This window comes from Zeus faber (genome assembly GCF_960531495.2).
Source record: "Zeus faber genome assembly, chromosome: 12".
Taxonomy (NCBI): Eukaryota; Metazoa; Chordata; class Actinopteri; order Zeiformes; family Zeidae; genus Zeus; species Zeus faber.
In genome coordinates this window covers 17,489,081-17,516,241 of record NC_137196.1, presented here as the reverse complement: position 1 = coordinate 17,516,241, position 27,161 = coordinate 17,489,081, and the positions used below count along the sequence as shown (strand labels likewise).

The 27,161-nt window shown below is 45.9% G+C and overlaps 2 protein-coding genes across 3 annotated transcripts; both read left to right on the top strand.

Annotated features, from left to right (window-relative positions):
* The first annotated feature begins 1,150 nt into the window (after positions 1-1,150).
* On the top strand, positions 1,151-15,739 carry gpt (glutamic--pyruvic transaminase). 2 transcript variants are annotated; one of them, XM_080010859.1, is made up of 12 exons: positions 1,151-1,217; positions 1,729-1,900; positions 9,036-9,125; positions 9,261-9,369; positions 9,599-9,732; positions 11,238-11,481; positions 12,266-12,345; positions 12,488-12,624; positions 13,070-13,244; positions 13,588-13,743; positions 14,761-14,873; positions 15,002-15,739. In XM_080010859.1, the coding sequence occupies exons 2-12, from the start codon at positions 1,757-1,759 to the stop codon at positions 15,090-15,092; spliced, it is 1,473 nt and encodes a 490-aa protein (XP_079866985.1). In that variant the 5' UTR covers positions 1,151-1,217; positions 1,729-1,756; the 3' UTR covers positions 15,093-15,739. The 2 variants fall into 2 exon arrangements, with proteins under 2 accessions (XP_079866985.1, XP_079866984.1); XM_080010858.1 differs by lacking the exon at positions 1,151-1,217 and having other exon boundaries at positions 1,359-1,900.
* Positions 15,740-24,089: 8,350 nt separating this feature from the next.
* On the top strand, positions 24,090-25,572 carry c1ql3b (complement component 1, q subcomponent-like 3b; the record flags this gene model as incomplete). Its single annotated transcript, XM_080011031.1, has 2 exons — positions 24,090-24,704; positions 25,393-25,572. The coding sequence occupies 2 exons, from the start codon at positions 24,090-24,092 to the stop codon at positions 25,570-25,572; spliced, it is 795 nt and encodes a 264-aa protein (XP_079867157.1).
* Between the last annotated feature and the right edge of the window lie 1,589 nt (positions 25,573-27,161).

The window sequence follows — 27,161 nt, the reverse complement described above, 5'->3', positions numbered from 1 at the left end:
TTATTGCTGACATCTAATCTACAATGACGTCACGGCCCACGTGCCGAAATTGTAATCTGCAGCCCACGCACGGAGATTTCACTGAAAGTAACAGTTGTGAATCGTATTACGCATTACAAGACAAACAAAACTCATCTAATCGGCATTAGTAGCGTTATGTACGTTATCTCTCCGTAGTGTGCGTGTAAACCAGTGTGTTTGTGTGCGCGAAAGAGTCTTTGCGAAAGCTCCATTTTAACAACAGAAAGGTGACTATTTCTGTTATGGTCACCCTCTGCATTCCATGTCAGAGAGCCTCCAGCCGATCTGGCTTTAAACCACACTGCCGATGCACGTCAGGCCTGGTCTGGCATCCATGTCTGTATTTCAGTGGCCACTTCCTATGAATCCGGCAGACTCTCGAGGTCCCCATTGGGGCAATAAATAATGTTCTCCTGTAATGAAATGAGAGATGAGGGATGTGAATTGATTTCAGCGCATATTATATGAGCTAAGTGAACGGCTCATATGACTCCACTTTCTCCTCCTCGCCCATTTTAATCAGTTACTGTTATGTGTCTAATTGGGAGCCGTGGTTGGGAGTCGACAGTATCTTTGCACACTAAGACACTGGAGACCCAGATCAGAGTAGATATCTACAGAAGAGGATTAGGGCCGCATGTGAAAAACACATTTGAGTCAGAACTCTGGGATTAATAAAATATGCAGTGAAATGTCATGGCACCCGGTGATTACGCGCAATAAGCTCGAAAAATACTTCAAACACTAACATGTGTAAAATCACCTCTTGAACTTGAACTTATCAGAATTCTGACTTTAAAGTCAGAACTGAAATCGATTTTTAACATGTGGTCCTAACCCTCTTCCATAGGTATCAGATACTTTATTCAATATATAAACGATATATATATATATATATATATATATATATGAATACAAATTTGAAACATAGCTAATAAACCTAAAAATCCACCAAAAATGCCAATATGCAATCAACCAAATAGGAACGCTAAAACCTCTGAATCAGCAGTTCACACTCTTGTCGAAAATTGAAAAAGACGCCTGCGCTCACAAAGTCTCCACCCAAAATCTACGGGGGCTTCGGTGACGGTGCAATGGGGTTTGAAAGGAGAAGTGAGCTGGAGAGCCCCACACCGCGCCGCCCGTCGCCTCGGCAACCGGAGAACCGTTCGCTGATCTGCGGTGACGAGCTAACGGTACGGTGAGGTGGGGTGGGGGTTTGGGGTCCGAGGCTGCGGGGGGTTTCCACTGCGGGCGGAACCTGCCGGCCAATTAGAACCAACGGGGTCATATTTTGGAAGCCGCACCACCACCACCCCCGTCACATGTGGCGGCGGGGTCCAAAGGTCTGGTGGCGTGGCTCGGTCTAGCGGCGTGGTGGATCTAGTTTCGGGGGAGGGGGGGCGGCTCGATCGTCGCACACGGCAGATCTTGTGTGTCGTGAATCGTAACTTTAAAAACAACACCACCACCACCACCACGCCGGGGGGGGAATAACATGGCAGCCACGTGGATCCAGAAAATCCCGGCGAGAAGCGTCCACCTCTTCGCCCGCGGACGAAACCACGCCGCGGCTCGGTCCCTCGGGTCGCAGTCCCCCGCCGCCGCCGCCGCCCCCGCGTTCCCTGGCCCGGGCGTCCACTCATCCGCTGCCTCCCCCCCGTCCCTCCTGCGCGTCCCCTCTCCCTCTCCCTCTCCCACCAGCAGAGCCGTCTCCGGACTCGCCAAGGAGAGGATGATGATGTCGGAGAACGGCGCGCCGCCCCGGGCCAAGGTGCTGACCATGGACACCATGAACCCCACGGTGAAGAAGGTGGAGTACGCCGTGCGGGGACCCATCGTGCAGCGCGCCGTGCAGATCGAGAAGGAGCTGAGCGAGGTGCGTGTGGCGCGGGCCTCCACCCGCCGGAGGGGGGGGGGGGGCTTTGTGTACTTTGCGGTGCCTCCGTTGTGCTAATGCTAGCGCCCGCGGAGGAGCCGGCTGCCCCGCGCTCGTCAGAGAAGCCGGGCGTCGTGCACTCGGAGCTCTTTAAAGTGGGAATCCCGGGGGGATGAGGTCCGCTCCGTTCGTCCTAATCCGCAACGTTGCCATCCGCTTTTATTGCTGATTATTCTGGCATCATTCTTTCAATAGTGCATGTTTTTTTTGTTTCTAATGTAATTCAACCAATTTATTTAGCTAATTTTAACCAAAAAGAAATCTATATGATATAGAGAGAAATGACAGCCAGTAATTAAAAGAGAACAATGACACCCTACCCCCACAACCCCTCCATGTTTATATATATATATATATATATATATATATATATATATAAACGTTCCTTCAATGTTGCATTTGGCATGTGCTGCTGTGCAGTCAGTAAATGCCGTTCTCATTGTTGGGTGGCGGGGTCCGCCTTTCCCGGCAGCAATGCGCTGATCGACACCTTGAGCGGCAGCTGCTGGGAATTTCAGAAAGCCACCCAGGGTCACACAGTCGCCAAACTGCCGCTATGAACCGGCGTTCACAAACAGAACGCCGCCCTCGGACGAGACGGGAGGTTTCCGAACGGAATGCTGGTTTATTTTCCGGCCTTCCCATGAAAACAAAAATGCCCGCGTGCGGGGGTAGCGGTGCAGTGTCCGCGTCTCCCGCCTGCCTGGCGCACGGCAACCGAAGTCGGAACAAACTTTTAAAATCAGTCCTCGTAGATCCAATACCGGGGACGATTCAGCGGCTGGATCGCTTATTTCTCGCCTGAAATTTGCTCAGGGCCAGATTTTGGTGGACCGATGAGGCGGAATCGGGGAAAGTTACAGAGTTAAATCCAGCGAACCCCGGAGGTCAAGCTCCAACCCCATTGGCTCACAGAACTCGGGGCCCCGGGAGGGTGGCTCCTTCCACTTAAACAGCCCGTTTTGGAACAAGAGGGTATTAGAGGCTTGTTAGAATGCATCAACCGAGTGGTATTTTCCGCAACAAACTTCAAAAGCAGGTTTTGGGGACCTCAGAGACCGATATTAACTTGTGTGGAAAGGCGCATAATTGGTCTTTTACGTCTCCCACTCGGCCAAAGTTGTTAATCGTCGGAGTTGAACTACTTGGCTAACAGAACAAAGTGTAGCAGTTTCCGCCTTATACGAAATAGACCTTTTTTAAAAGATAGGGTGATCTGATTAAAGTGCGGGTTCCCATCTTTTCTAACTATTCATAGCACTAACTCACTGAAATCAAACGTTTTATTTATATATATATATATATATATGATAGCAACCAACTTATTATTATTATTAGGGATGCACGGACACCAATAACAAGTATCGGAGCCAATACTGGGTTCATGTACTGCAAGAATACTCTGATAGCAACATAAAGCTGCATATTTGAGCTCCTTTACAGTTTTATATATTTATACTCTATACACTGTGACAGTTCCCTGTGTTGTATCAGATTTAGATTTACTGAAAATCCATGCACACAGTCTTTTAAAATCAGTGAGCTCACCCATTATTGTTACTGGAAAATCCCTGTACCGGCAAGGAGGCCTAGGTAGGTTTAGAAAGTGGTCAGTGTCTCCCCAGCTATTGTATTATATCGTACTTTTATGACGTTGTTGAAGCTTTATATCTCTCTCTCTCTCTCAAGGTTTCTCTTGTTATCATTGTTTTTCATTTTTACGGTCGTTTCTCGTTCCTGGTTTCCCGGCGCGCCGACGTGCGGGGAGGCGAAGGTCCAGAGTCCGAGCGTCGGGGCGTCGGGGCGTCGGGGCACATCTCGTCTGTTTGCACCGCGCCATCTGACCTTCCGGGGGTAGTCAACAAAAAAACGCGCAACGCTTGTCTTGACTTGAGACGACGCCCACCATCTGCATGGTGCTGATACTGTCCCACAGCAGCCAACCCCCCCCCCCCCACGGTGATCATTCAGAGTATGTTTAATAAACGACTCGTGGGGATCAGACACAGTACGGGTGACGATGGACTCATCTTTCGCGTGGGCGGTTTATCCCCGTTGTGGATGCGGACGGTCATTATTTACCTGTTTGGAGGGGATACCTGGATTGTTAGTGTCTTTGTCTATTCGTGTTGTTGTTGGCGTCGTCATGGAACCCACGGATTAGCGAAGTCTACTGTGTAAAGTATCTCGAGTGTTTTTATCCAGGAAGGGATTATTCTGGGAATAGGGCTCAGCCGCTGAGGTAAAGGTGCGGTTTGCAGGTTAGAGCAGCAGGGACCCTGTCGGCCACGGTGGTTTTTAAACCAGGCCAGTCACTCCACTGGCACCCAAGTCCCTTTTTTTTTTTTTTTTTTTTGGACCGCGGAAAATATCTTCTTGATTCCTTATGAAGTTTATTTTTGTCTCATGTGTCGGGTGGATCTGTGGTAGATGTAGAACAAGCGGAAGAAACGGGTGTGAATTGTCCGTTGTAGGTCTAAATCAGAATCCCTCGACTGGCAGAATGGAGGGTGAACAATGAGTTTACACCTGATGCCCAGATTTACACCCAATGCCCTTTCTATGGTGGTTATTCGATCTATTTTCTGACTGACCCGGTTCCCACCTGGTCCTTGAGGTGCTTGAAGCTCTTGAATGTACTCCTCAGAAATGTTAAGTATTGGAATTCTTTGTAAATAGCCGCGTTTTATGTTGAAGTGCTTGAAAAGTCCTGGGAAAAAGTGTGATCCCTGAAAACCTGTGATTACTGAGATTAATACTAGATATATTGGGTATACTAATGTACATAAGAGACTAAGATTTTATTATATTTTAATTAATAAGGATCACATGGAAAAATGTATTTTGTGTGAAATCCTTAAAAATGAAAGAATAGTGCCTTTAAAACAAAAAAAATGTACTGGAAAGTCCTTGAATTTCATTTTGTAATGCCTGAATGAACGCTGTACTGAATTTTACTGAGTCTCCACCGAAAATCCCAGAAAGGAAACCCGAGCGCGAGTATTTACGGCGATCTCTGGTTTCTCTTTGACGGGGACAAGGAATTTCACACCGAATTGTGAGACGTTTCCTGCTCTTCAACAGAACGTCACTGACCTCGGAGCTATGAACGGAGCTTTTCTTTTCTTTTTTCGTGTCCTATTTAATGCAGCGAACGTCCTATTTGTGGCCAATAGCTTTCTCCTTCATCGGACTGGTCCAAGTCTCTCCAGACCGCTATCTGAAAGGAACCTTTTCATTGTCGACCAAATTGGTGTAAGGTTTCTGTGGGAGCAGGGACGATAATGGGTTTTGTTTCCTCAGCACAGTCTGTGGCGCGCGCACACACACACACACACACACACACACACGTGGCCAAACTTGTATTTCCTCACACAGTTCTAATTTTCCATGTAGATTTTCCTCGGCTGGTAAGTTTGTTTGTTTTTCTTCCCCTTTCCCGGATGATAAAGGCGCCGTTCATTCTCCCTTTCCAAACCTGAAAAAAGGAGGAGACTTTTTTTTTTCAGGTGACCGAATCCAACAAGCACAGTCGACAAGTTCGCAAATGAGAACCGGACAGTGCAGTGGTTGGGCCTAGATTTCCAATCGCATGAAAGACCTACACTGTGTCTCCTGAGGAGGAATTCGATTTCCGTCGAGGAGCCCTCATTTGGGTTTTGAATGAATCGTGTTGGAAAATAAATAGTCAATCCAGTAAGGCATTAAAACGTTCCTTCAAAGTCAAATCCATCCACTCCACCGAGGTGCAGATGTTCCAGCAGTCACGCCATTTTCTGACTTTTATTCGTGTTTCGCCCTTCATGCACGTTGGTTTTTCTTCAGTTGAATCCTAAAGCTTATGAGTACTTCTCTTTTGGTCCACTGAGTTGCGTGTCTTATGTGCCGGAGCCAATTGGGGAACACGCGCGTGCGCGCGCACACACACGCACACACACACTCTCTCTGTGGTTGCAAAAACATTCTAGCGGGTTCTCACAGACAGCGGGCGGCGTGGCTTTGCATGGATGTTTTTGTTATAAAAGGTCCGGTCCCCTGTAATGAAAGGGCGGAATGACGGAGCGAGGGGTGTGATTCCACCTCCGCCGCACCATTGGTAGAGACACCTCTCTGCGGCGGCCAATCAGAGGCCAGAGCTCAGATTGCTGTTTTTTTTTTTTTTTTCTTTTCGTTTGTTTTTTTTAACCCCCCCCCCCCCCCCCCGCCTCCCAATCTGGATCGGATTTGACACCGAGTTCAGGACAAACGGAAGAAGCTGATTCTATCCCTACAGTTTGGCTCTCGGCCCCTCGCCGCCGTCCCGAACATCTGGTGCCTGCGAGTCTGCGCGCACGTGTCCTCATGAGGTTTCATCATCTTCTCAGGCGCTGTTTTTCCGCTCCAGAGTCCAAAGCATCTTTACATTCTCAAAAAAAAAGTGCGGTTTAGAGAATTCAAGCCGCGTATCCTCGACTGAACTGTGTAAGGCTGAATGTAAGGGATGTAATGGGCTGTTTCTGGGTCTGTGTGTCATAGTGTAATCACTCAGATAAGGAGACAGGCGTTGGTATCTGTGATATTTACACATGGATAAAGGGTTGTTTTTTTTGTGACGCTGTGGGAACAATAGGCCTCAAAGTACGAACTTATGCATCAGTATGGTCAAACTTGAATTAGTTTAAACTGTACAAACTCATTTCTATCCGCCTCAGACTACTTGTCTGCACAAGTCATAAAGATCTCAGAGTCGTAGACAATGATATTGCCACACTTAGGCCAAATGTAATTGGGGTATGAGAAACACAATGACCAAAAGTGGGCAAATATTCAATGTTATACATTAAATAATTTTCAGGAATAATGAGACCGCTATTTACTGTATTCAATGTAATCGAGTTTGGATTTCTTTATTTTTATTTTTTTCATGTAGAGCCCCTCGACCTATTAATCATGATCTGCTCCCACTTAAGAAATTGATTAACTTGGAGCCCAAACACACGCAGACTATTCGCCGATGATTCACATTAATATCCAAGCAGGTCTGACAGCTGCATGTTTGGTTTTGAGGGTACAGCTGAATGCATCCGGGAGAGAAAGCATCTTCAGAGATATTTAGAGCGTGTGATGGATGGCAGGTTTCCAGGTGGGTTGCACTGTGGCCAGAGACGGGCGTCATTAGGCCTGAATATCTCTGAATTGGTGGAGCGGGTTCCATGGCGTTGCTGCGATGCCCGGCGCGATCGCAGCGCCGCTCCAGTTTGCACCCGTGAGCACCTCCAAAGCGCCGTCCATCGACTTTAAATGGAAGGAAAAAAATGCAACCAAAGCCAAAGTGTGAATCTCAGGGGACGTGGCGTTCACTGCATCTGTTATATATTATTATTTCATTATAGGAAAGAATGTTTTTGTTGTTTTTTCTGGCTATATATATATATATATATATATATATATATATATATATATATATATATATATATATATATATTATTTATTTATTTATTTATTTATTTATTTATTTATATATATATATATATATATATATATATATATATATATATATATATATATATATATATATATATATATATATATATATATATATATATGCGCGCTCAGTAAACCAATCAGGAAGCTACGAAAACACTTATAACTACCGGAAATAATAGTAAAAACTGCAGAATTGATAAAGCAGCACTGCTAATTAAAATAATACGAAAATGTCAGAATTTCTCTCTTTGGTGATTAATGTGGACCAGATGTGTGGTTGTTTGGTTTTCTCAATGCGATTGAGTTCACTTGATGGTGTTATCGGGACGGAGGGATGGGAGACAGGGTGTGTGCGGTGGCTCCGCAGCGAGAGGGGCGGGGCGGCTCCCGGGGCCTCGCGTCAGCGCTGTACTTTGCTTGTTTTCGGAGCACTCTGCCCCCGTTTGTTTTCCTACAGATCAGCACTGGAGTGAACAATGGCGCAATCGCCGCCAGATAGGGATTGAACTGCTCCCCTGAAACGCTCTTTTCCCAAAGGCGCCGGTGGACTGATTCCAGTCGGTCACGCCGGGACATTTATGCTTTACTTGAAATATATAGTTTTTCGTCATTTCATTATTGAGGCCTTATTACTGTAGGTGCTCCTTGGTGACAACCATGTATAACGTGTCAAAGGGGAAAATAAAGACTTTAATGTTATCCAAACTATTTAAAGTGGATTTCAATATTATAAGCACCCATCACAGGATAAAAAAAATTGTGGACTTTTTTTTATTTTTTATTTTTTAAATTTATTTTTTTATTTATTCATTGGGGGGGGTTAGAAATAGAGACGCCAACTCCCGAGGGAATAGTTCCCTGTTAAACTCTGTCGTTGTTTTCTGGGTGAGTGGAGATGACGTTAATCCCGAGACATTTGGAATGTTTGTGGAACGCATTTTCCGTGACTTCGCCCCTTTTTTTAAAGTTTTTTAGTTGTGTTAAATAACAGTCCACGTCAATGCTGCAGATCCTGTCGCAGCGAGTCTCTATCCGTTATAGATTGCGAGCTGAGAAGGAAATGACATCATACCCCCAGTGTGTGTTGCACAGACTGATCGTCCTTATCATGATGCGAGCGACACCTCTTTGCCACCATGAATGCAGAAGTAAATGTGTTCTACGACTAACTAGTCGACGGACGAGTGGCATTTGCGAAGCTGCGATCTTTTGTCGGCGGATCCTTCCCTGGAGTCCTTGCTCAAAATTTATTTTCCAAAAAAGCCCCCCCCCCCCCCATGCTCATGAGGGATTTATAAGCGCATAAATGGGATCATCGAATTATCCTCTGTTAATGTGGTCCTGACCTTTTTTTTTTTTTTTTTTTTAAGACCGAGCACCATATTTCTGCACCGTATCAAGTCACCAGGAAAAACCGTCCAAAGCCGTCCAAAAAATGACAACAGCAGATGTGGTCGCAACAGAACAGGTTCACAGGGAAAAGCTCTGATGCGGATGGAGTCTGGATTTCTCTTGTTTCTTTTTTCGGTGAGGGGCCCAGCTCCCACATCATCCATTTTATGGTTCCTAAAAAAAAAAAAAAATTTGTTTTATTTTTTTTTAACTCCAGGGAGTGAAGAAGCCTTTCGCTGAGGTCATCAAAGCCAACATCGGGGACGCTCACGCCATGGGACAGCAGCCAATTACCTTCTTCCGTCAGGTCAGCGCCCGAATATAGAGCCTCCTCTCATGAAGCTGTCCTCATTCCCTGTGATTTGAACACACTTCTCATCATACCCATAAACCCCTCCCATCCACCATCTCTCTCTCTCTCTCTCTCTTCTGTTGTTTCAAGGTCCTGGCGCTGTGTTCGTATCCAGAGCTGATGAACGACAACGCGTTCCCAGAGGACGCCAAAAGCCGAGCCCGCCGCATCCTGCAGTCCTGCGGCGGGAGCAGCATGGGTGTGGCACCTTATTTAGCCTTTTTATCATGCTGCGCGTGCAAAGAACGTCACTTCCCCACCACAAAGTAAAGCCACAACTATGTCAGTAATGTTCAAACGTCTTTTGCCGAGCCCCCTCCCCTCCCTAGGAGTTTGAGAACTGGATGCCGGTTTGTCAATCACGTAATTCTCCTGGAAATACAGTCGCATTCAAACTGTTCATCTACGTCCCCGGTCCCGTCCCGCAGGCTCGTACAGCGCCAGTCAGGGCATGGACTGCGTGCTGCAGGACGTGGCGCGCTACATCGAGCGGCGGGACGGCGGCGTTCCCTGCGACCCGGACAACGTCTTCCTCACCACGGGGGCCAGCGACGGCATCGTGGTACGAGATCCACGTCTGTTGTCACAAAGCCGGACTTATTCCCACCGTCGTATAACTGTTGCTTTAAGCGGGAATTCACAATTTGGATAAATGGTTGACAAGAGGGGCTTGGCCAAGACAGAAACTTTAAGAATCAGATTCAGAATGTCTTTATCAGGCCAAGTACATCCAAATATCCAACACATAACTGGCATAGAAAAAAGATTACCAGTCTGAAGTTGCACACAATATAATACCACTTAAATACGATGCATATATTTATCTGAATGTCTTTATTTACCCCTGGGAAGTGGAATTTTATCTTAGATGTTCACCGATCAGCCACAACATTAAAACCACCACTAATAACCACTTATAACGTGTGGCTCCCCCTCGTGCCGCCAAAACAGCTCTGACCCGTGGAGGCATGGACTCCACAAGACCTCTGAAGGTGTCCTGTGGTATCTGGCACCAAGACGTTAGCAGCAGATCCTTTAAGTCCTGGAAGTTGTGAGGTGGGGCCCCCATGGATCGGGCTTGTCGTTCCAGCACACCCCACAGATGCTCCATCGGATCGGACCCTAACCCCGGCCTTCAACATGACGTAGAAGAAAAGGTGATTCATCAGACCAGGCCTCCTTCCTCCATTGCTCCATGGTCCAGTCCTGACGCTCACGTGTCCATTGTAGGTGCTTACAGTGGTGGACAGGGTTGAGCATGGGCACTCTGACCGCTCTGCAGCTACACAGCCCCATACGCAGCAAGCTGTGTGTTCTGACACCTTTTCTATCATAGCAGCATGAACTTTTTCAGTAATTGGTTTTACAGTAGCTCTTCTGGGGGATCAGCCCAGACAGACTTTGCTCCCCACGTACATCAATGAGCCTTGGGCGCCCACAACCGGTTCACCGGTTGTCCTTCCTTGGAGCACTTTTGGTAGGTACTAACCACTGCAAACCGAGAACACCCCACAAGACCTGTCGTTTTGGAGATGCTCTGACCCAGTCGTCTAGACATCACAATTTGGTCCTTGTCAAAGTGGCTCGGATCCTTACGTTTGCCCATTTTTCCTGCTTCCAACACATCAACTTCAAGAACTGACTGTTCGCTTGCAGCTTAATATATCCCACCTCTTGACAGGTGCCATTTAAACAAGATGAACAATGTAATTCACTTCACCTGTCAGTGGTTTTAATGTTGTGGCTGGTCGGTGTATATCCTGTATATTTTATATATTTGACTATTTCTGTTTTGTAGATCAGTTATTTTTGTATATCCGGAAATTTTTATTTTATTTTAACTTTTTTTTAAATTCTATTTTATATAGTTAAAAAAAAATTCTCAGACTCTCCAGCTTTTTTTTCAAAAGCGCACTGTAAAGTCAAATATTATCTTATTACCTTCTACTCATCCATGTTGAGCCATGTAACGGGGCACTATATACCGTCTCTTATTCAAAATGGACTTCCCGACCTGCGAGGAAGTGGCGTGAACCCCTCCCCTCTGTGTGATCCTTTGACCCCCAGACCATGCTGAAGCTGCTGGTGTGCGGCGAGGACGTGGGGCGCTCGGGCGTCATGATCTCCATCCCGCAGTACCCGCTCTACTCGGCGGCGCTGGCCGAGCTGGGCGCCGTGCAGATCAACTACTACCTGAACGAGGAGAAGAACTGGAGCCTGGACATCAGCGAGCTGCAGCGTGCCCTGGAGGAGGCCCGGCAGTACTGCACGCCCCGGGCCCTCTGCATCATCAACCCCGGAAACCCCACCGGTACTGTGTGTGTGTGTGTGTGTGTGTGTGTGTGTGTGTGTGTGTGTGTGTGTGTGTGTGTGTGTGTGTGTGTGTGTGTGTGTGTGTGTGTGTGTGTGTGTGTGTGTGTGTGTGTGTGTGTGTGTGTGTGTGTGTTTGTTTTTTTTACCGTGTCAAACGTAGGCTTTGCCGCTGTGCTTAAGTTGACACGTGCCTGTATTTACTCCAGTTTATTCAGTTTCAGGTACTTTTCACTTTCTCTCCACCTCATTCCAAAGCTCCTACCTGTACTTTTTTACTGTACTCTTATTTCTAACGGGTGCGTGTCGGGGTATTTGTACTCCTACTGCAGTGAAAGGTCTGAGTACAAAGTATTTAATACATATTTGTGTCTTTTTAAGAAGGGCAAAATAAAATGAGATAACACTTCTTTACATCCCGTTGGAAAATGCAGGTGTTACAGCTGGAAACCAAAATCAGTGCAAGGCAAGAAGGAAATAAGGAGTTGGATGAAAATAAAAAATATTATATGTGCACAACATAGTTATGCCGATAATTAAAATCGTTATTGGCCCCCAGGAAAGACGCCACGATATCAATGGTAACTGATTGATCAGCATTCAATCGTGATCCCACAAAACTTGACCCCCTTTTTTTTTTTTTTGTGCCACCGTGGCAGCTTTCTCTTGAGCTAAAACGTCCAGCAGGTGGCAGCACAGCACCCGACCGCACGGCACCACCGCCGGCTTAGACAGCTTAAACGAGCTTTCCCCCCCGCCCGTGACGGAACCCCTTTCCTCCTCAGGTCAGGTCCAGAGCCGAGAATGCATCGAGGAGGTGATCCGCTTCGCCGCCGAGGAGCGGCTCTTCCTGCTGGCCGACGAGGTGAGACGCCCAAACGCTCGCCCCCGCCCGCCCTCCGCGGCTGCTGGACTCGGTTGCGTCCCGTGATTTATTTATTATTATTATTATTATTATTATTATTCTTTTTTTTATCCCTCACCGCGCCCGTCCGTCCGTCCGCCAGGTCTACCAGGACAACGTGTACGGCGAGGGCTGCCAGTTCCACTCCTTCAAGAAGGTCCTGTTCGAGATGGGGCCCGAGTACTCGGACACGGTGGAGCTGGTGTCCTTCCACTCCACCTCCAAGTGCTACATGGGAGAGTAGGTCCTCAAATCCACGTTGGGTTCACGTCGCGGCAGATGACACATAAGACACTAACACACTTCATCGGATCGATATGAAAGTTTTTTGTTTTTTTGTTTTCTTTATACTTAATGGCTCGCATGACAGCCTGCGCTTGAGTGTGAAAATGACCGCAGTTAAAAGTGAGATCTTAATGATAGAGATCCCAAAATAAAAGCGTGTAGGTTTTAGGCCCCGAAAACGCCCCTTATTAGCTCCCGAACCGCTTTCAAAAATCAATCATCAAATAGTTCCTTTTGTTTCTCCTATATGGGAGATTTGACAGCAACGTATGCTGAAACTTTGCTGATTCACGCTCTCCTGCCGTCACACGTTGGGGGGGGGGCAGTAAAGTGAGAAGGGACTAAACTACGGGGGATGAAGTTCTATCGAATCGAATCTCTCGGCGCTCTTGGTCGACAGATGCGGTTTCCGCGGCGGCTACATGGAGATCATCAACATGGATGCGGAGGTGAAGGCGCAGCTCACCAAGCTGGTGTCGGTGCGCCTGTGCCCGCCCGTCCCCGGCCAGGCGCTGATGGACCTGGTGGTCAACTCCCCGCAGCCCGGAGAGCCCTCCTACAGCAACTTCAACAAGGTTCAAAGACTCGCTCCGCTTCCCCGCCGCCTCGTAACAGCCTTCACGGCGCTGCTTATTCACCTCAATCGGTGTCAAATCAATTAGAAACTCTTGTAAATGCCGCTTCTTCTCTCCAGTTCCAGTGCGTTCCAAGCCGGGCTAAGCCGATTACCGATGTTCTTACCATGTCGCTCCAATTATCTCTCCCTCTCGCTCTCTCATATGACAGAAAACGCGCTTAATAATAAGGAAATGGAGTATCCATAAAAAGAATAAATAAAACCAAATAAACACTTTAAAAATGTTCTCTCTCTCTCTCTCTCTCTCTCTCTCGCGCGCGCTCTCTCGTTCCCACGTCCAGGAGCGCACGGCCACGCTGAGTGCGCTGGCGGAGAAGGCCAAGCTGACGGAGCAGATTCTCAACACGGTGCCGGGCCTCAGCTGTAACCCCGTGCAGGGAGCCATGTACTCATTCCCCCGCATCAGCATTCCCGACAAGGCCATCCAGGAGGCCGCGGTCAGTTTTGGCGTCCTGCATTTCTGTCCCCTTTTTTGGAGAACGACGTTGGTCTCGTGCAGGAAAAAAAAGACAAACAACAAGAAGACAAAAAAACAATGTAAAAGTATAGATACTTAGTTAATCACCGGAGCGACATTGCGGTGCTACAAAAGCTCAAAGAATAGCCTATAATAAGAAGTAATATAGAATAAAAATGTGCAACAAACCAAAGAATCAACTAGAATCTAGAAAAATTTGGCAATACACAAGAAAATGAATTCTTGTATATTGCCAAATTTTTCAGTTTTCTGGTTTGTTCTATTTTCTATTTCATATATCTATTTCTGGTTTGTTCTCATGGTTTATTGTTAATCAACCAACCTCAGAATTATCTAGAAGCCGGATCTAAAAATTGACAAGAAAGATTTGGCAATATACGAGAAACCTCATATTAAACCTGAAAAGGAACAATCAACAATAAAAATAAACCCAAAAACTAACAAAAATAAAGCAAAAAATAATAATAATAATATTCCATAAAAAGAAATAAGCCCCAGAAAATAACATGTGTCAATATACAATACCCAGTAAGAAAATAAGTGGTACAACCAGGAACAGCTTGAAAACCAGCCAATGCTGGACACGTGCGACCACATTGTGTCTGCGGCGTGAACACATGCATTCCTCCCGGCTTTCAATGACCAGGTTCATCTGTATGAGTGGAAGCCCCAGAGGAGGGAATTTGGGGAATTGGATCGCACGATTAAATCCGTTAAAAACAAAAAAGGCGAAACCGCCCGTAAAGACGCTCCACAACTCGTTTTGAGGATTTCTGACGGAGAGAAGAGTTATGGAGTCGGCACATCCAGATAAGAAGAGAGAGAGAGAGAGAGAGAGAGAGAGAGATATCGATCGATTGATCAGTCTTTTGAAAAGCCGTAAACCATCAGGACGTCCAGATAAATCCGCGTGGACGCCCGGGCCGCAGCTCTGACCGTGTTCAGACCCGCTCTCCACACTTTCCTTCTCTCTTAGGCGCACGGGCAGGTTCCGGACATGTTCTACTGCATGAGGATGCTGGAGGAGACGGGCATCTGCCTGGTGCCCGGAAGCGGCTTCGGCCAGAAGGACGGAACGTACCACTTCAGGTAGGAAGCGATGAGGCCTGGCGACGGTGCCACGGAGCCTCATTTCACCCTGGACGACAGCTTCACTTCGGTGTGCGTTAGCTATCCTCTGAAAATGATTTACCCCTCTGTGTTCCTCCGCCGTGCAGGATGACCATCCTGCCGCCCAAAGACAAGCTGAAGGTGCTGCTGAACAAGGTGAAGGAGTTCCACCAGAAGTTCACCCAGCAGTATTCTTAAGACCTCCTCCTCCACCTCCTCTTCCTCTTCTTCCGATGAAGAGGAGAAGGGCCCCCTTTAAGAGCTCAGCCAATAAGAAACCATCTTTCTGTTTTATAAAAGTGCCTTCCTCTCCAGCGGCTGTCGTGGTCTCTATGACGATGCACTCTAGCCGACGCAACGTTTTCATTTGGAACAGTATTCAGGATACTGTGTTTTTGTTTTTTTTGTTGTTTTTTTTTGGGGGGGGGCTGTCGGAGGAAACTCCTCCCCTGAAGACTGGAAGACGTGTGGTTCTGCTTCAGGGAAATGCAAGCGTTGGGTTTGGCGTCTGTCATCACCGGATAGTCGTCCGAGTCGTTTCAGCTGGAAGCCATTGTATGCCGGAGTCGGGAGGTTTATTATTATTATCATTCTTTTTTTTTTTTTTTTTGTCTTTTGAAACTTGTGAATGTCGGGGCGAATGAAGTTGTACAGATTGGAGACGTCGATTAGCCTGCATGGGAAGAAAGAACGCTGCTAGTTTTTAACATTCAGTCGAGCCAAGCGCGTCACGAATATATTAGGATGTAGAACATTAACCCGCCCCCTCCTCCATACTTTTGTAATTTTTATCGTGATAACTTGATTATTTTTCTTTGTAATTTCAGAATAAAGCGAAGGATCTACGCGTTGTCTCTCTCTCTGTTTGTTACGCGAAGGATGACTCCACAGAACCTGAGATGTATCGTGTTCCATCCCATGTTGATGGATCACCTCACACCTCAAATGCACATCAAGTGTCATTCACTTTATATGGATGATGGGATTTCTTTTTTTTTTTTTTTTTTTTAATAACTCCTTTATCAGATTATTGACTCTCACTTCTGAGAATGTCTTCACACCGGTGCTGTAACCGAACTGGCACCGTGAGTGTCCTTGCTTGACCTGTTCGAAGGAACATTTATAATAAATATCGCTCTTAATGACTTTTATATCGAGAGCCTTTTTTTTTTTTTTTTTTTACAGTCAATATTCAAATTAACTGACTACAATGTCACATTTGGAAACTCTTTTAACACCATGGTCCTTCATTAAATCATATTCTCCATTTGGTTTATTGGCTTGAATGTAACGTGAATGGATGCACTCTACCTAGAGGGTTTATGCCTACAGTATGTACTTGAAATTAACAAGTAACTTCAGAAAGACCACCTGGCATTTAATGGCTTCCAGCCTCATGCGTTGACCCTCAATCCAAGGAATTGGGCAGCGGTCTGTCCCGATGATTAAACCATCACCCATTAGGAAGATTTTTTTAGTTTGACACCATCTGGAGATCGACTCTTACTTGGTGCACTTACTGCATCTTCATTGATGCATGTGAATCTGATGTGCACTTTCCTGCCTGTCACGCAGCTTGATCGGACATGATGATGTGGACCGATCGGCCGAGAGAACGGAAGGAACTCCGCGTGGCCTGTCGCTTTTCCGCTCTCCCGCGGCTGTAATTGAAAAGCTCTTTGGCTGAAGAGCTTCCTGAGTCCTCCCAGAAAACCGCTCGCTCCGTCTCTGGGTGCCCTGGAGAGGTCGCTCTCCCGGAGTCACATGTTCAAATGTTGCGGTCCGCTTCCCCTTTTGAATGAATTGGACAAAACACATTGGTTTCACCCTATTGCCTGCAAAGGGACAAGTGTTGGGTGTGTTTCAAGGATGTTTAGTAGTTATGGCAGACAGCTCTTAGATTTCCCTGGATGCAGGGAAGGTGGTGGGAGCGCAGCAAAGCAGGTAGAGCAGAAGGGACTGGCTGCTTATAGTAAATAGGCCGGCCAAATAAGGGCGTGCGTGTGTGCGTGTGTGTGTGTGTGTGTGTGTGTGTGTGTTCTATGAACTCTATGTCCAAACTGGCAAATGAATGCGATTCGGCAGATGTCCGCATAATGGCTGACATTCAGCATTGGAACAGAGGCACGTGTTCACCCCAGAGCGTCACAACGGGCTCAGAGCTCAGCGTCGACGTCACTACCATGAATCAGTAGTTTTGACCGGGTGGGGGCGTCTCACTACTGTGAAGTGTCGGAGAATCGGATTATTTGTATCGCCGTGTGAAGTAGTGTAGTCATCCAGTGTGATTTTAAAAAAACAAAAAACAAAAAAAACCTCAACCGGTCCAATTGAAAGACAATACAGTGGAAGAGAAGTCGTTGGTGCCACTTTAAGAAAATTGTTTTAACGTGCAAAACCCAAATCTTTAGGTTTCTTCAATACATACAATATACATACAACTAATTATAGCACATTTTTAAAGTACATACATTTTAAAGTTGAGGAAATATAGCTTTAACAAATGAAAGCAATATTTCTTTCAGTTGACCCTAATTTAATCATTTATTTTCAGTGTAAATGCAAGAAAGTGCTCCACCAACACTGCCCCGATTGTTGAGATGAACTAAATCTGGATTTTGAAGGACAAACTTGATCGCAATGCCGCTGCTTATTTATTTAGTTCTATTCTGTGGTTTTCTGACCTCAAAATACCTGCGTGTGATCGTCCGGAGGCTTCTCCTTTCCCCTGAATCCCCCCCGTCAAACCCCGTTTTGTGACTGCCAAACGAGCGCGTTCTTTTGCCTTTGTCCGCGATGCCCACCCTGTGATCGTTTCCACAGAAGGGAGGTTCTAAAAATGGAAGTGATGGTACTGCTTTGGAAACTTCTGAAAAGCGCCCCGGGCGTACAACGAGCATCTCCAATCAAATCAACATTTCTATTGTTGTGTCGGGGGGAGAAAGTCATGATAAGTGGGGATTCTCGCCCTATGGCTGAGTCGCAATCGTGTTTGCATTTTGTTGCCGCGTAATTGCAGACCTGCGATAAGAGGAAAAGCAATTACAAACCTCTCTGCGCTTCGCCCTTCGCCTCCACACGCAAATTTGACGTTTTATGCAAAATACGGCGATTGGGCATTGGAGGCTTGATGTCTTCTACGCCGTCTTACAGTAAACTCTAGTCTCCTCTACCGAAAAAAAAAAAACAACAAAAAAAAAAAAAAGACAATTTTGATGTTTTCGATGCTAAGATCTGAGCCGGAAGCCTCAGGGGGAAAAAACAAAACCATAAAAACCGGATCCAGACAAAGGAACAGATAAGAATTACACACACCTACAGGCGGACTCATCACAGGCACACACACACACACACACACACACACACACACACACACACACACACACACACACACACACACACACACACACACACACACACACACCGCCGAACACCCTGGTTTCATCCTTCTCCTTTTCTCCCTCGTTTACTGCCGTCTGTGTCTGTCTGTCTGTCCAATAGTAGCTTTTATTTATGACCTGATAGCGGCATGTGCATTCGACCGATTCACATTCCACGGGCGGATGTGATGGACCGGACCGGCAAGGGGAGATAAAACAGTCAGAGCGATGCAGAGATTAAACCATCAAGGTCATAAATCTTGTTCTGATTCGGTTTCTTTGCCAATCTTCCACCTCAGACTCTTTCTCAGGATAATTAATCAATCCCAGACTGAAGACATTGATCGGTCTCCGTGGCCCGTGCTGCTGGTGTGTGTACCCTCCTTGATTTTTATTTGCCACTAAGCTCCTTGGGACCGCTCCATCTCGCCGGCAGAGAACGTGACACCGCCGCCGCCGCCCTCTCAAAGCGCCACATCGATTTGATACCTCCATGGAAGTCAATCTGCTTATCTGGCTGCAGGGGATTATTATTATTACATATATTTTTTTATAGTTCCTTTCAATCTGCGGCCAGCGGATAACACTTAACTGTGAATTATGATCGTGACTTGGGGGGTTCGTTTTATGAATGGAGGAATGAGCATTGCTTTGCAGTTTTGTATTTAAAAATGTGTTGATGCTGTATGTGCTTTATTGGTGTCCATCGCAGCCTGTAGCCTGTGGAGTTTGAATTTCTGGGTGAAAACATGATAAACCAAATTGTGGATTGATCAAATTTGATTAAAAAGTACAAAACTGGTTTTTGACCTGTAGCTTTGCCCTAGTGGTCCATAAGGGGGCTGCAAGTGGGCCGCTGATTTTATGGTATTTTTCAAAATGTCAAAAATATCATTTCATGGTACTTTTCCAAAAACCAATACATAGGAACTTATGGAACGCTGCTCGTTCCAATGCGGCGTGAGTCAGAGCAGGTTGGGAACCGCTGACGCTCCATCAACTCTGGCTAGAACTTTCTGTCTCTCACTCATTTATCCGAGAGTGGAACTACAAAAAATAAAATAAAAATACAAGGACAGATTTTCTGTCTGAAAAAACAACAACATCAAAAAAAACAACATTTTAATACATGTCAGAGAAAGAAAAATTGTGAATGCGGTGCCCAGGCCTCCACATTCGGGACACGGTGAGTCGTGAGAGCAGGGTGTGCTCATCTGTTCAAAGACAGAAACAGAGGGGAAAAAAAAATGCAGAAATGAAAAGCAGCTCTTTGTATGGTATCCAGGCTTTTGTATCATTATTTTTTTTTTTTTTGTGTGTTTGCGTTTGTTGTGTTTTAATTAACTTTTACTGCACCATGCTGCACAATTAAGATGCACAATTAAACAGGTATCAAGTGGACTGTAACGTGGAGCCTCCGGTCATTTCACATTTCCTGTGAGTTAATTGTTTAATTCTGTGTGTGTGTGTGTGCGCGCGTGTGTATCCTGTTTATCTCTATTTTTATTCACATTTGTTGCAGTGTGCTTTGTGTGCGCCGCAGAGAAGTTCCTTGTGCTCGTATGTTTGGTGAATGAACAGATTCCAAAGTTTTCTCTGTTTGAGAAAGAGCTCCACACAAACTGCACTAGAAATCTATTCCTTCTGAGCTGCACATTAGAACCTCACAATTCAAATGAAAAACACAACCAAACCCTTTCACTGAGTTTCAGGCTTTTTTCTTTTCCCCATTTTTTTAATCAACACTTTGAATGAATTTCGCTCCATTTACAGTCGATAGATATAGATGCTGTGATTCTGGCCTTGCTTAATTACAGGACACGCTTTGAGTGGGCGGCACGCCTCGGCATGCAGGGACCCCCCCGCTGCGACGAACTGCTGAGGCCATTTTTCTATGGACAGGGAAAAAAAAAAAAAAAAAAAAAAAAAAAACCTGGAAACAAAAACATGCAAATCACAAAAAAAGCCCTCATCAAAATAAAAGCGCAGAATGTGTGAAGAGCACGGCGGAACATGCATCTCGGCGCCGTCGGACTCATGCGGGGATAATTATGTCAAAGAGGTGTCATCGATGCCGAACACGGTTGGCAGGGCGGGGGTAAAACAAGCCCACGTGCGTCAATGTGCACAGATTAGAAAAGATATATACAGTATTTTTAGATAACAATGACCAAAACATGAATGAATTAGGATGACGAATTATAATGATGCACTTTAGAAGACTTGTATATGTATACAGTATATGTGTGTGTGTGTGTGTATATATAAATATATATATGTATAAACACACTGTATATAGTATAACCTGGCTGGAAATCTAAAGAAATACAACATTTTATAATATAGACATTTTTATTTTTTTAGCTATGTATGCATATATATTTCTAATAAATACTCAACAATGTATAACAAACAAACTAACTACATTTCAAAAAATAAATATTCCGCTGCGGGCCTCATTGAATTCCTACATGGATCCCGAGAGGGGTCTGTTGTAGAGGGTTCCGGGTGGGGAAAAAAAAAAATACATTTTCTCTATTAAGGGTCTTTGATATACAGTGTATGTAACGGGTATATAGTTTGGGAAGTTCAATGAAACGAGCTGGGGAGGGGAGGTCGGGGAGGGGATAACCAGTGTCCATCCATCTGTCCATCCGTCCATCATTCAGGGGGATTCTTTGACAAACGGATCTCAGGCTTGGCCGTCTTAATGACAACTGAACCCGGTTTAAATACCCTGGTCAGGTAACACAAACGCCCTGCATATCATATCCTGCGCCAAATGTTGCTGATATTTCATTAGAATGGTTGAAACGCCTCCAGTCGTTCTTCAATTGGCCTGAATGTTTTATTCATTGGCCGCTTGTCCACTTGTCAAAAAGGCCTTGTCAGTTCTGCCTTGGGATCCTCACTGGCTGGTTGTAAATTAACTCCAAAGTCCAAACAAAAGCTCATAACAACCTGTCAGGCCTCCTGGCTCTCTGCGAGGAACCTGAGATTTTGCTTCAGACCATGCATAGGAGGAAAGAAAAGAAAGAAAGAAAGAAAGAAAGAAAGAAAGTCAATCTGCCCTCCGGAAAGCTGGCTCCCGGCGACGCTGAGTCATTTGGTGTGAAAAACTGCTCTCACAACTTGTGTGTTCTTCCCTCAGTTTTGTTGCATTATTATGTATTATAATTGATCAAGGCCCCTGATCCCCCTCACTCTCCCTGTCTGACTCACGGAGAGCTGTGGCCAACTGTGGGGAAAAGTGCTCATGTAGTCCCAGCTGCTACAGTATGTCCCTCTGTGGAAGTGTTGGTGAGTCTGTACGCGCTGGACATAAACCCAATGTGAGAGGGGCACAACACAATATATTTTTCATATGTTTAAGGGTTTGCTAAACGATGACTATGATGTGCAGTTGATTCCACTCCGCGTGGCTTTGGGGAAAGCATCTGCTAAGACATTGATCGGCATAAATATATGCAAAACAATTAAAAAAAAAAAAAAAAAAAAATATATATATATATATATATATATATATAAGAAAAAAATGTTTGAAAATGTAAAATTAAGTGTAAAATGTACGATAAAATAAATATATAAATAAAAATATAATACCGATTTTTCTGCAGACCCCTTGCGGCTCCTTCCAGGACCCCACATGGGACCGCGGACCCCAGTTTGGGAACCCCTGTGCACAACGATGAAATGAAACAATAATGAAATCGGAGTCGTGAGTTCAAGTGGAAGGGCAACGCTCGTCTCGGATTTCATAGACGGGGGTGCTCAGCTTCAAGAAACAGCTCGGGGTGAAGGTGGCGCGCTATCAATAAAAAACATATTCATATTCAACATCTGCATACAGTGCTGGCCTATTAATTAATCCCACTATGGCCACAAGCGTGCTGGCGTGTCTCGGCTGTAACCCCGGAGCCTTCATCAGAGCAGAATTAAGTACGAACCGGTAAAAGTGAAGATTTTAGGTGTTTGTTTACTTATGTATTTATTTATTTATTTTGATGGAGCGCCGCCTCCCTGCTCTTTCATGCTGCGACGTTTTGTGAATTCGTCTCATCACCACCTATAGGACACGCAACGAGTGCGTAGGCTATAACTCCTGGTATCACGGGCACCTCGCCTTGGCGTCGTACACAATGCGGCCCGTTAAAAGACACTTTGCTGCGAGAAACCTGGGGAGCATCGCAGGGAAACACGTCACTAATCCTGCCGCTCATCCACTCCATCCTCCCCTAAACAAACATGTGTCCGTGTCCTTCCTGTCCCTCCGTTCAAACCAGAGCGGCATGATCCGCACACATCGCCACGTCCTCATCTGCCCTTGACGGCGACGATTCAATCTTCATTTCCCACCCTCCCACACTCGCCGCAAAGGCCACACCGGATACACAGCTCTCATTCCTTTACGTTAGACCGACTCCATGTCACATTTCATCGTTTAGCGGAAGCGTTTGTCCAAAGCGACGCTCCTTTCAGTATTCACCCTCAGGACAGGACTTTTCCCACGTGTCCGTTATCTCGTCGATAAATCTGTCGTCCGGGTTTCATTATGTAATTCCACATCTTGTTAGTTAAGCTGAGAATGGATTACAAAACAACAAACCTCAGCGATGCCTTTTCCTTCGACGATTGAACCCGACACACCGACGTTGGGGATGTACACCAGAGACACAGCACTGCTACAACATGCGCCTTTACTTACATTGCCTACATGAAACAAACAAACAAAAAAAACAACAACATCCCATAGAAGCAATAAAACACGAGTTATCTCGGATCAGAATACATCTGCGTGAAAGCTCATGATTGATTTCTGTAATAAATATCTAGTCTTAAAATGTACCCAATTCACCAGTCTATCCTAGTGGCTTTCGTAGATTGCTTTTCCAGAGGCATTTGGCACTTGTGAGTGTGATGTGAGAGTCTTTAAATAGGCTTGTGTAATTGTGCTTAATTGCGCCCAAATTGTTTGGATCGTTACAACACAAAGTGATTCCAGACCCATGACGCATGACGCCATGGAGCCCATTTGATCAAATTTTTCCTCTGGGAGCCCAATCGGAGGAAAATGTTATTGTTATATATATCTGGTTCACTCCAAAATTCCAGACCTTGGTGAAACTCTAGGGAGATAACAGTGAAACTAGGATCAAAACAGTCATTTTGGTACATTCTCCAATGGTGCTAATGTATGTATTTTAAATGAAATAATGGTGCAGTTTAACTATTAATCATTTAGCTGGTGACCCCCCCCCCCCCTTTAACCTCTTGAAGGGACCCGTGGGGGGTCCTCGGACCCCAATTTGAGAACCGCAATATCACATTCGCTTTGAAGGTGTTGTAAAAAATATAGAATTATAAATAATTATTTGAAATGAGGTATAAAGAGGATTTTTGTGCTTTGAGACACTAATCACGTCGCCAACACGAAACCCTGCCTGGAATTAGATTGAAATGTTTCCCACTTTCTTCCGATTTAATAAATGGATTGATTCCATCCATCCATCACTGGATCCTCCTCCTCCTCCTCCTCCTCGTCCTCCTCCTCCCCAAAAGCAATCTGGGAACAGGTACCGTTCAATTGCACTTCATTCTCTAATCTGCTGTGGTTTGGGAGCTTCCACGTATAAAAGAAAGCCTTTCCCACCGTTCTCACATCTGTTTTTTATTTCACATTTGTAAATTGTTTATTCCAATGGATTTTTAACTGAAATAGTAGGATTAATAACTCCCAGGATCTAAGTTGAGGTTCCACAGCAGCAGGCTGGAAGCCCACGCACCTCGTCTGAGAGCGCGGATCAGCAGGGCGCGGATGGTCGCTGTGGGTGTGTGCGGCGTGGTGATGGTGCTGCTCCTGGTGGTGCTGATCCCGGTCCTCGTCACATCTGCCGGGACCCCGGCCCGGTTCGAGATGCTCGGAGCCTGTCAGATGGTGTGCGACCCCCACGGGACCACGGCCACCGCCAAGACCACCAGCGCGATCAAAGACAACCGACTGGTCCAGTCTTTACCCACGTTCATCCAGGGTCCCCAGGGGGAGCCGGGGCGCGTGGGGAGAGTGGGTCCGAGGGGCCCGAGCGGCCAACCGGGCCCACCGGGACCCACGGGTCCTCCCGGGGAGAGAGGGGCCCCTGGTCCCCCGGGGTTGCCCGGACCTCCCGGGGCGAACGGGCCCACGGGTGCCATCAGCGCGGCCACGTACAACACGGTTCCGAAGATCGCGTTTTACGCGGGGCTGAAGAAACAGCACGAGGGTTACGAGGTGTTGAAGTTCGACGACGTGGTCACTAATCTGGGGAACCACTACGACCCTTCCTCCGGGAAGTTCACCTGCTCCATCCCGGGGATCTACTTCTTTGTTTACCATGTGCTGATGCGCGGCGGGGACGGGACCAGCATGTGGGCTGATCTGTGCAAGAACAACCAGGTGAGGCGGTGCATTGGCATGAAACGCTTTACACATGCGCCCCTTTTCGCCTTTTAAATGTGCATGTAGTTAAAAAGACCACATACGCATTTGGACCATTGTACGCGCGGATCTTACGCGCAGCTTTTGCGCGACAGCGATGCAGCCACCGAGACAGGACGGGTTCTCCTGATATCTTGAAGTATGTAACATCGTTCGGTTTGGTCTTTGTGAATACGCGTATAGTGCAGCTCGCAGAGATCCTGTGTGGCGACGTATCGAATGTATTTATTAACGCAAAGGAAACGGGATCACAGAGCAGGGGTTTACAAACTTTTTTTTTTTATGGCAAACCAACCCCTTGCCAGACTAGGCTCTCGCTAAACAATATATCTACACAGTATCATGCTGGTGCAAATCTCAACAAAAACATAATCAGAAATATAATTCGACGAATACTCATGAATATAAATAAATACTGAAATACTCAAACATATATTGATAAGAAATACATGAACAAACGGACAAAAAATAACTTGAAATAAATTGTATGTTGCATGCTGACCCTCTGGAACTCACACGCGGAACCCGCAGGGGGGCCGCGGACCCCAGTTTGGGAGCCCCCCCCCGTTTTGGAGGAACCTCCTGGCGGGGAGGCGAAGTCCACGCTCTCGGTCTTAAAATGTCTCCCAACTTTTGCCTCGAAAAGGTGCGAGCCAGCGCCATCGCCCAGGACGCGGATCAAAACTACGACTACGCCAGCAACAGCGCGGTGCTGCACCTGGAGCCCGGGGACGAGGTCTACGTCAAGCTGGACGGAGGGAAGGCGCACGGGGGCAACAACAACAAGTACAGCACCTTCTCAGGCTTCATGGTGTACGCTGACTGAAGGATGCTGCCGCCCGGGGTTGAGATGTCCTCCGTGTGTGTGTGTGTGCCCCCCCCCCCCCCCCCCTGGGTTTCCATGATTTTTTTTAAACGAGGGCACAAACACAAATAGTGGAACGTTCAAAGTCAGAAGTTACGGGAACGCTTGAAAGCCGTGGCGGCGGCGTCGCAACAGATTCATTTTCGTGACTCCCGAGCACGAAAAAAGGAATGCGGACAATGGTACAGGAGAGTTGATGTGTTTGTGGTTGAGCTTGCTGCACAAATTTCACTTGTGCCAAAGTGATGTTATTGTGGCTTTAATGCACCTTGAAATACGCAGCGTTATTCAAATATAACCAATAGTCTAGGTCCCGCGCTTTGGAAGATTGCAATGATTGTACGATTATACCAACATAATGGACATTTCTACTTAACTTGAAAATAGGATGCTAGACTATGTCACAGATTATACCAGTGTAAAACAAAAACATAATAATAAAAGATACAAGTATTAGATTGATCGATTGTGATTGATGATGTGATCCTTCTCCATACTGATTTATTTATTTATTCATGTTGATGATCTTTACAGTATTTAAATGTGGTTTATTCTTCAAAACATGTCTGATAGATGACAGATTTCGGGTGACAGTTTCAAAAAAAATGTAGCATTGTTCGATCATGGTGGTTGTCGATGTTTTATTTTCAACATTCCACATGGTGTAAAACCAATTGTTGGAAAAATGAAGTCTTGAACGGTCAAACCATTTGAGTCCTGTTTTTCTTTCGCCCACTATCAGTCTTGTTTTTGACTGTTCCAAAATAATTGAGATCTCCACCCTTAAATCATAGGATTCGTCGTCTCCCTGGATCGATCAATAAACAGTTATTGATCCTGCAACATCTGTTTTCCCTCTTGAAGGTGCCGCTCAGCAAGGCACCCAATTCCCAATCGGCTCATTGATCAGACGTTTTGGTGCATATTCTTATATATTTCGGCTGGATACCGAAACTTGATCATTCCACATCTAGAATATCTCCTAGGTGTCTGAGAGACAGGAATACATCAAATGGTCCTGTTTGTTAAAAGGGATTTTTTTAAAGGTATAGACCGAGGTAACATCATTTAAAAGCAGTGTATTTATAAAAGCATTACAAATATACAGTTTATGAAAAAAGGAAATTAGTATTGAAACAAGTGTTGATGAGCAACCAGCATCCAAGTCAAAGTATTGGGAGCCCTGTGGTATGCTGGGTATTAACTTGTTCACTAAATCAGTAAATATGGCTAATATGTAGTTTAAATAATATGACACCTTCCACCTGTATTATAACCTCCTGGATCTCCCAGAAGTTAATGCCCTGTTACATCACTCTCCATGGGGGGGGATGCTGTGCACCCTGTGGTGACGCCACCTGTTCCCAGAGAGGAGACCGCGTCCTTCAGCCTGGCCCGCTCCAACAAAAGAGCAAAACACAATTGTGGGGCTTGTGCACTTTTTACTTTACAAGCGTCCTTTCATTTGCAAACCGCCAGCCACCGCTGTGAAGAGTCACCGTTGCGTTTTTGAATGCAGTCGCAGCCACAGCGTTAAATAAGAAAGAAAA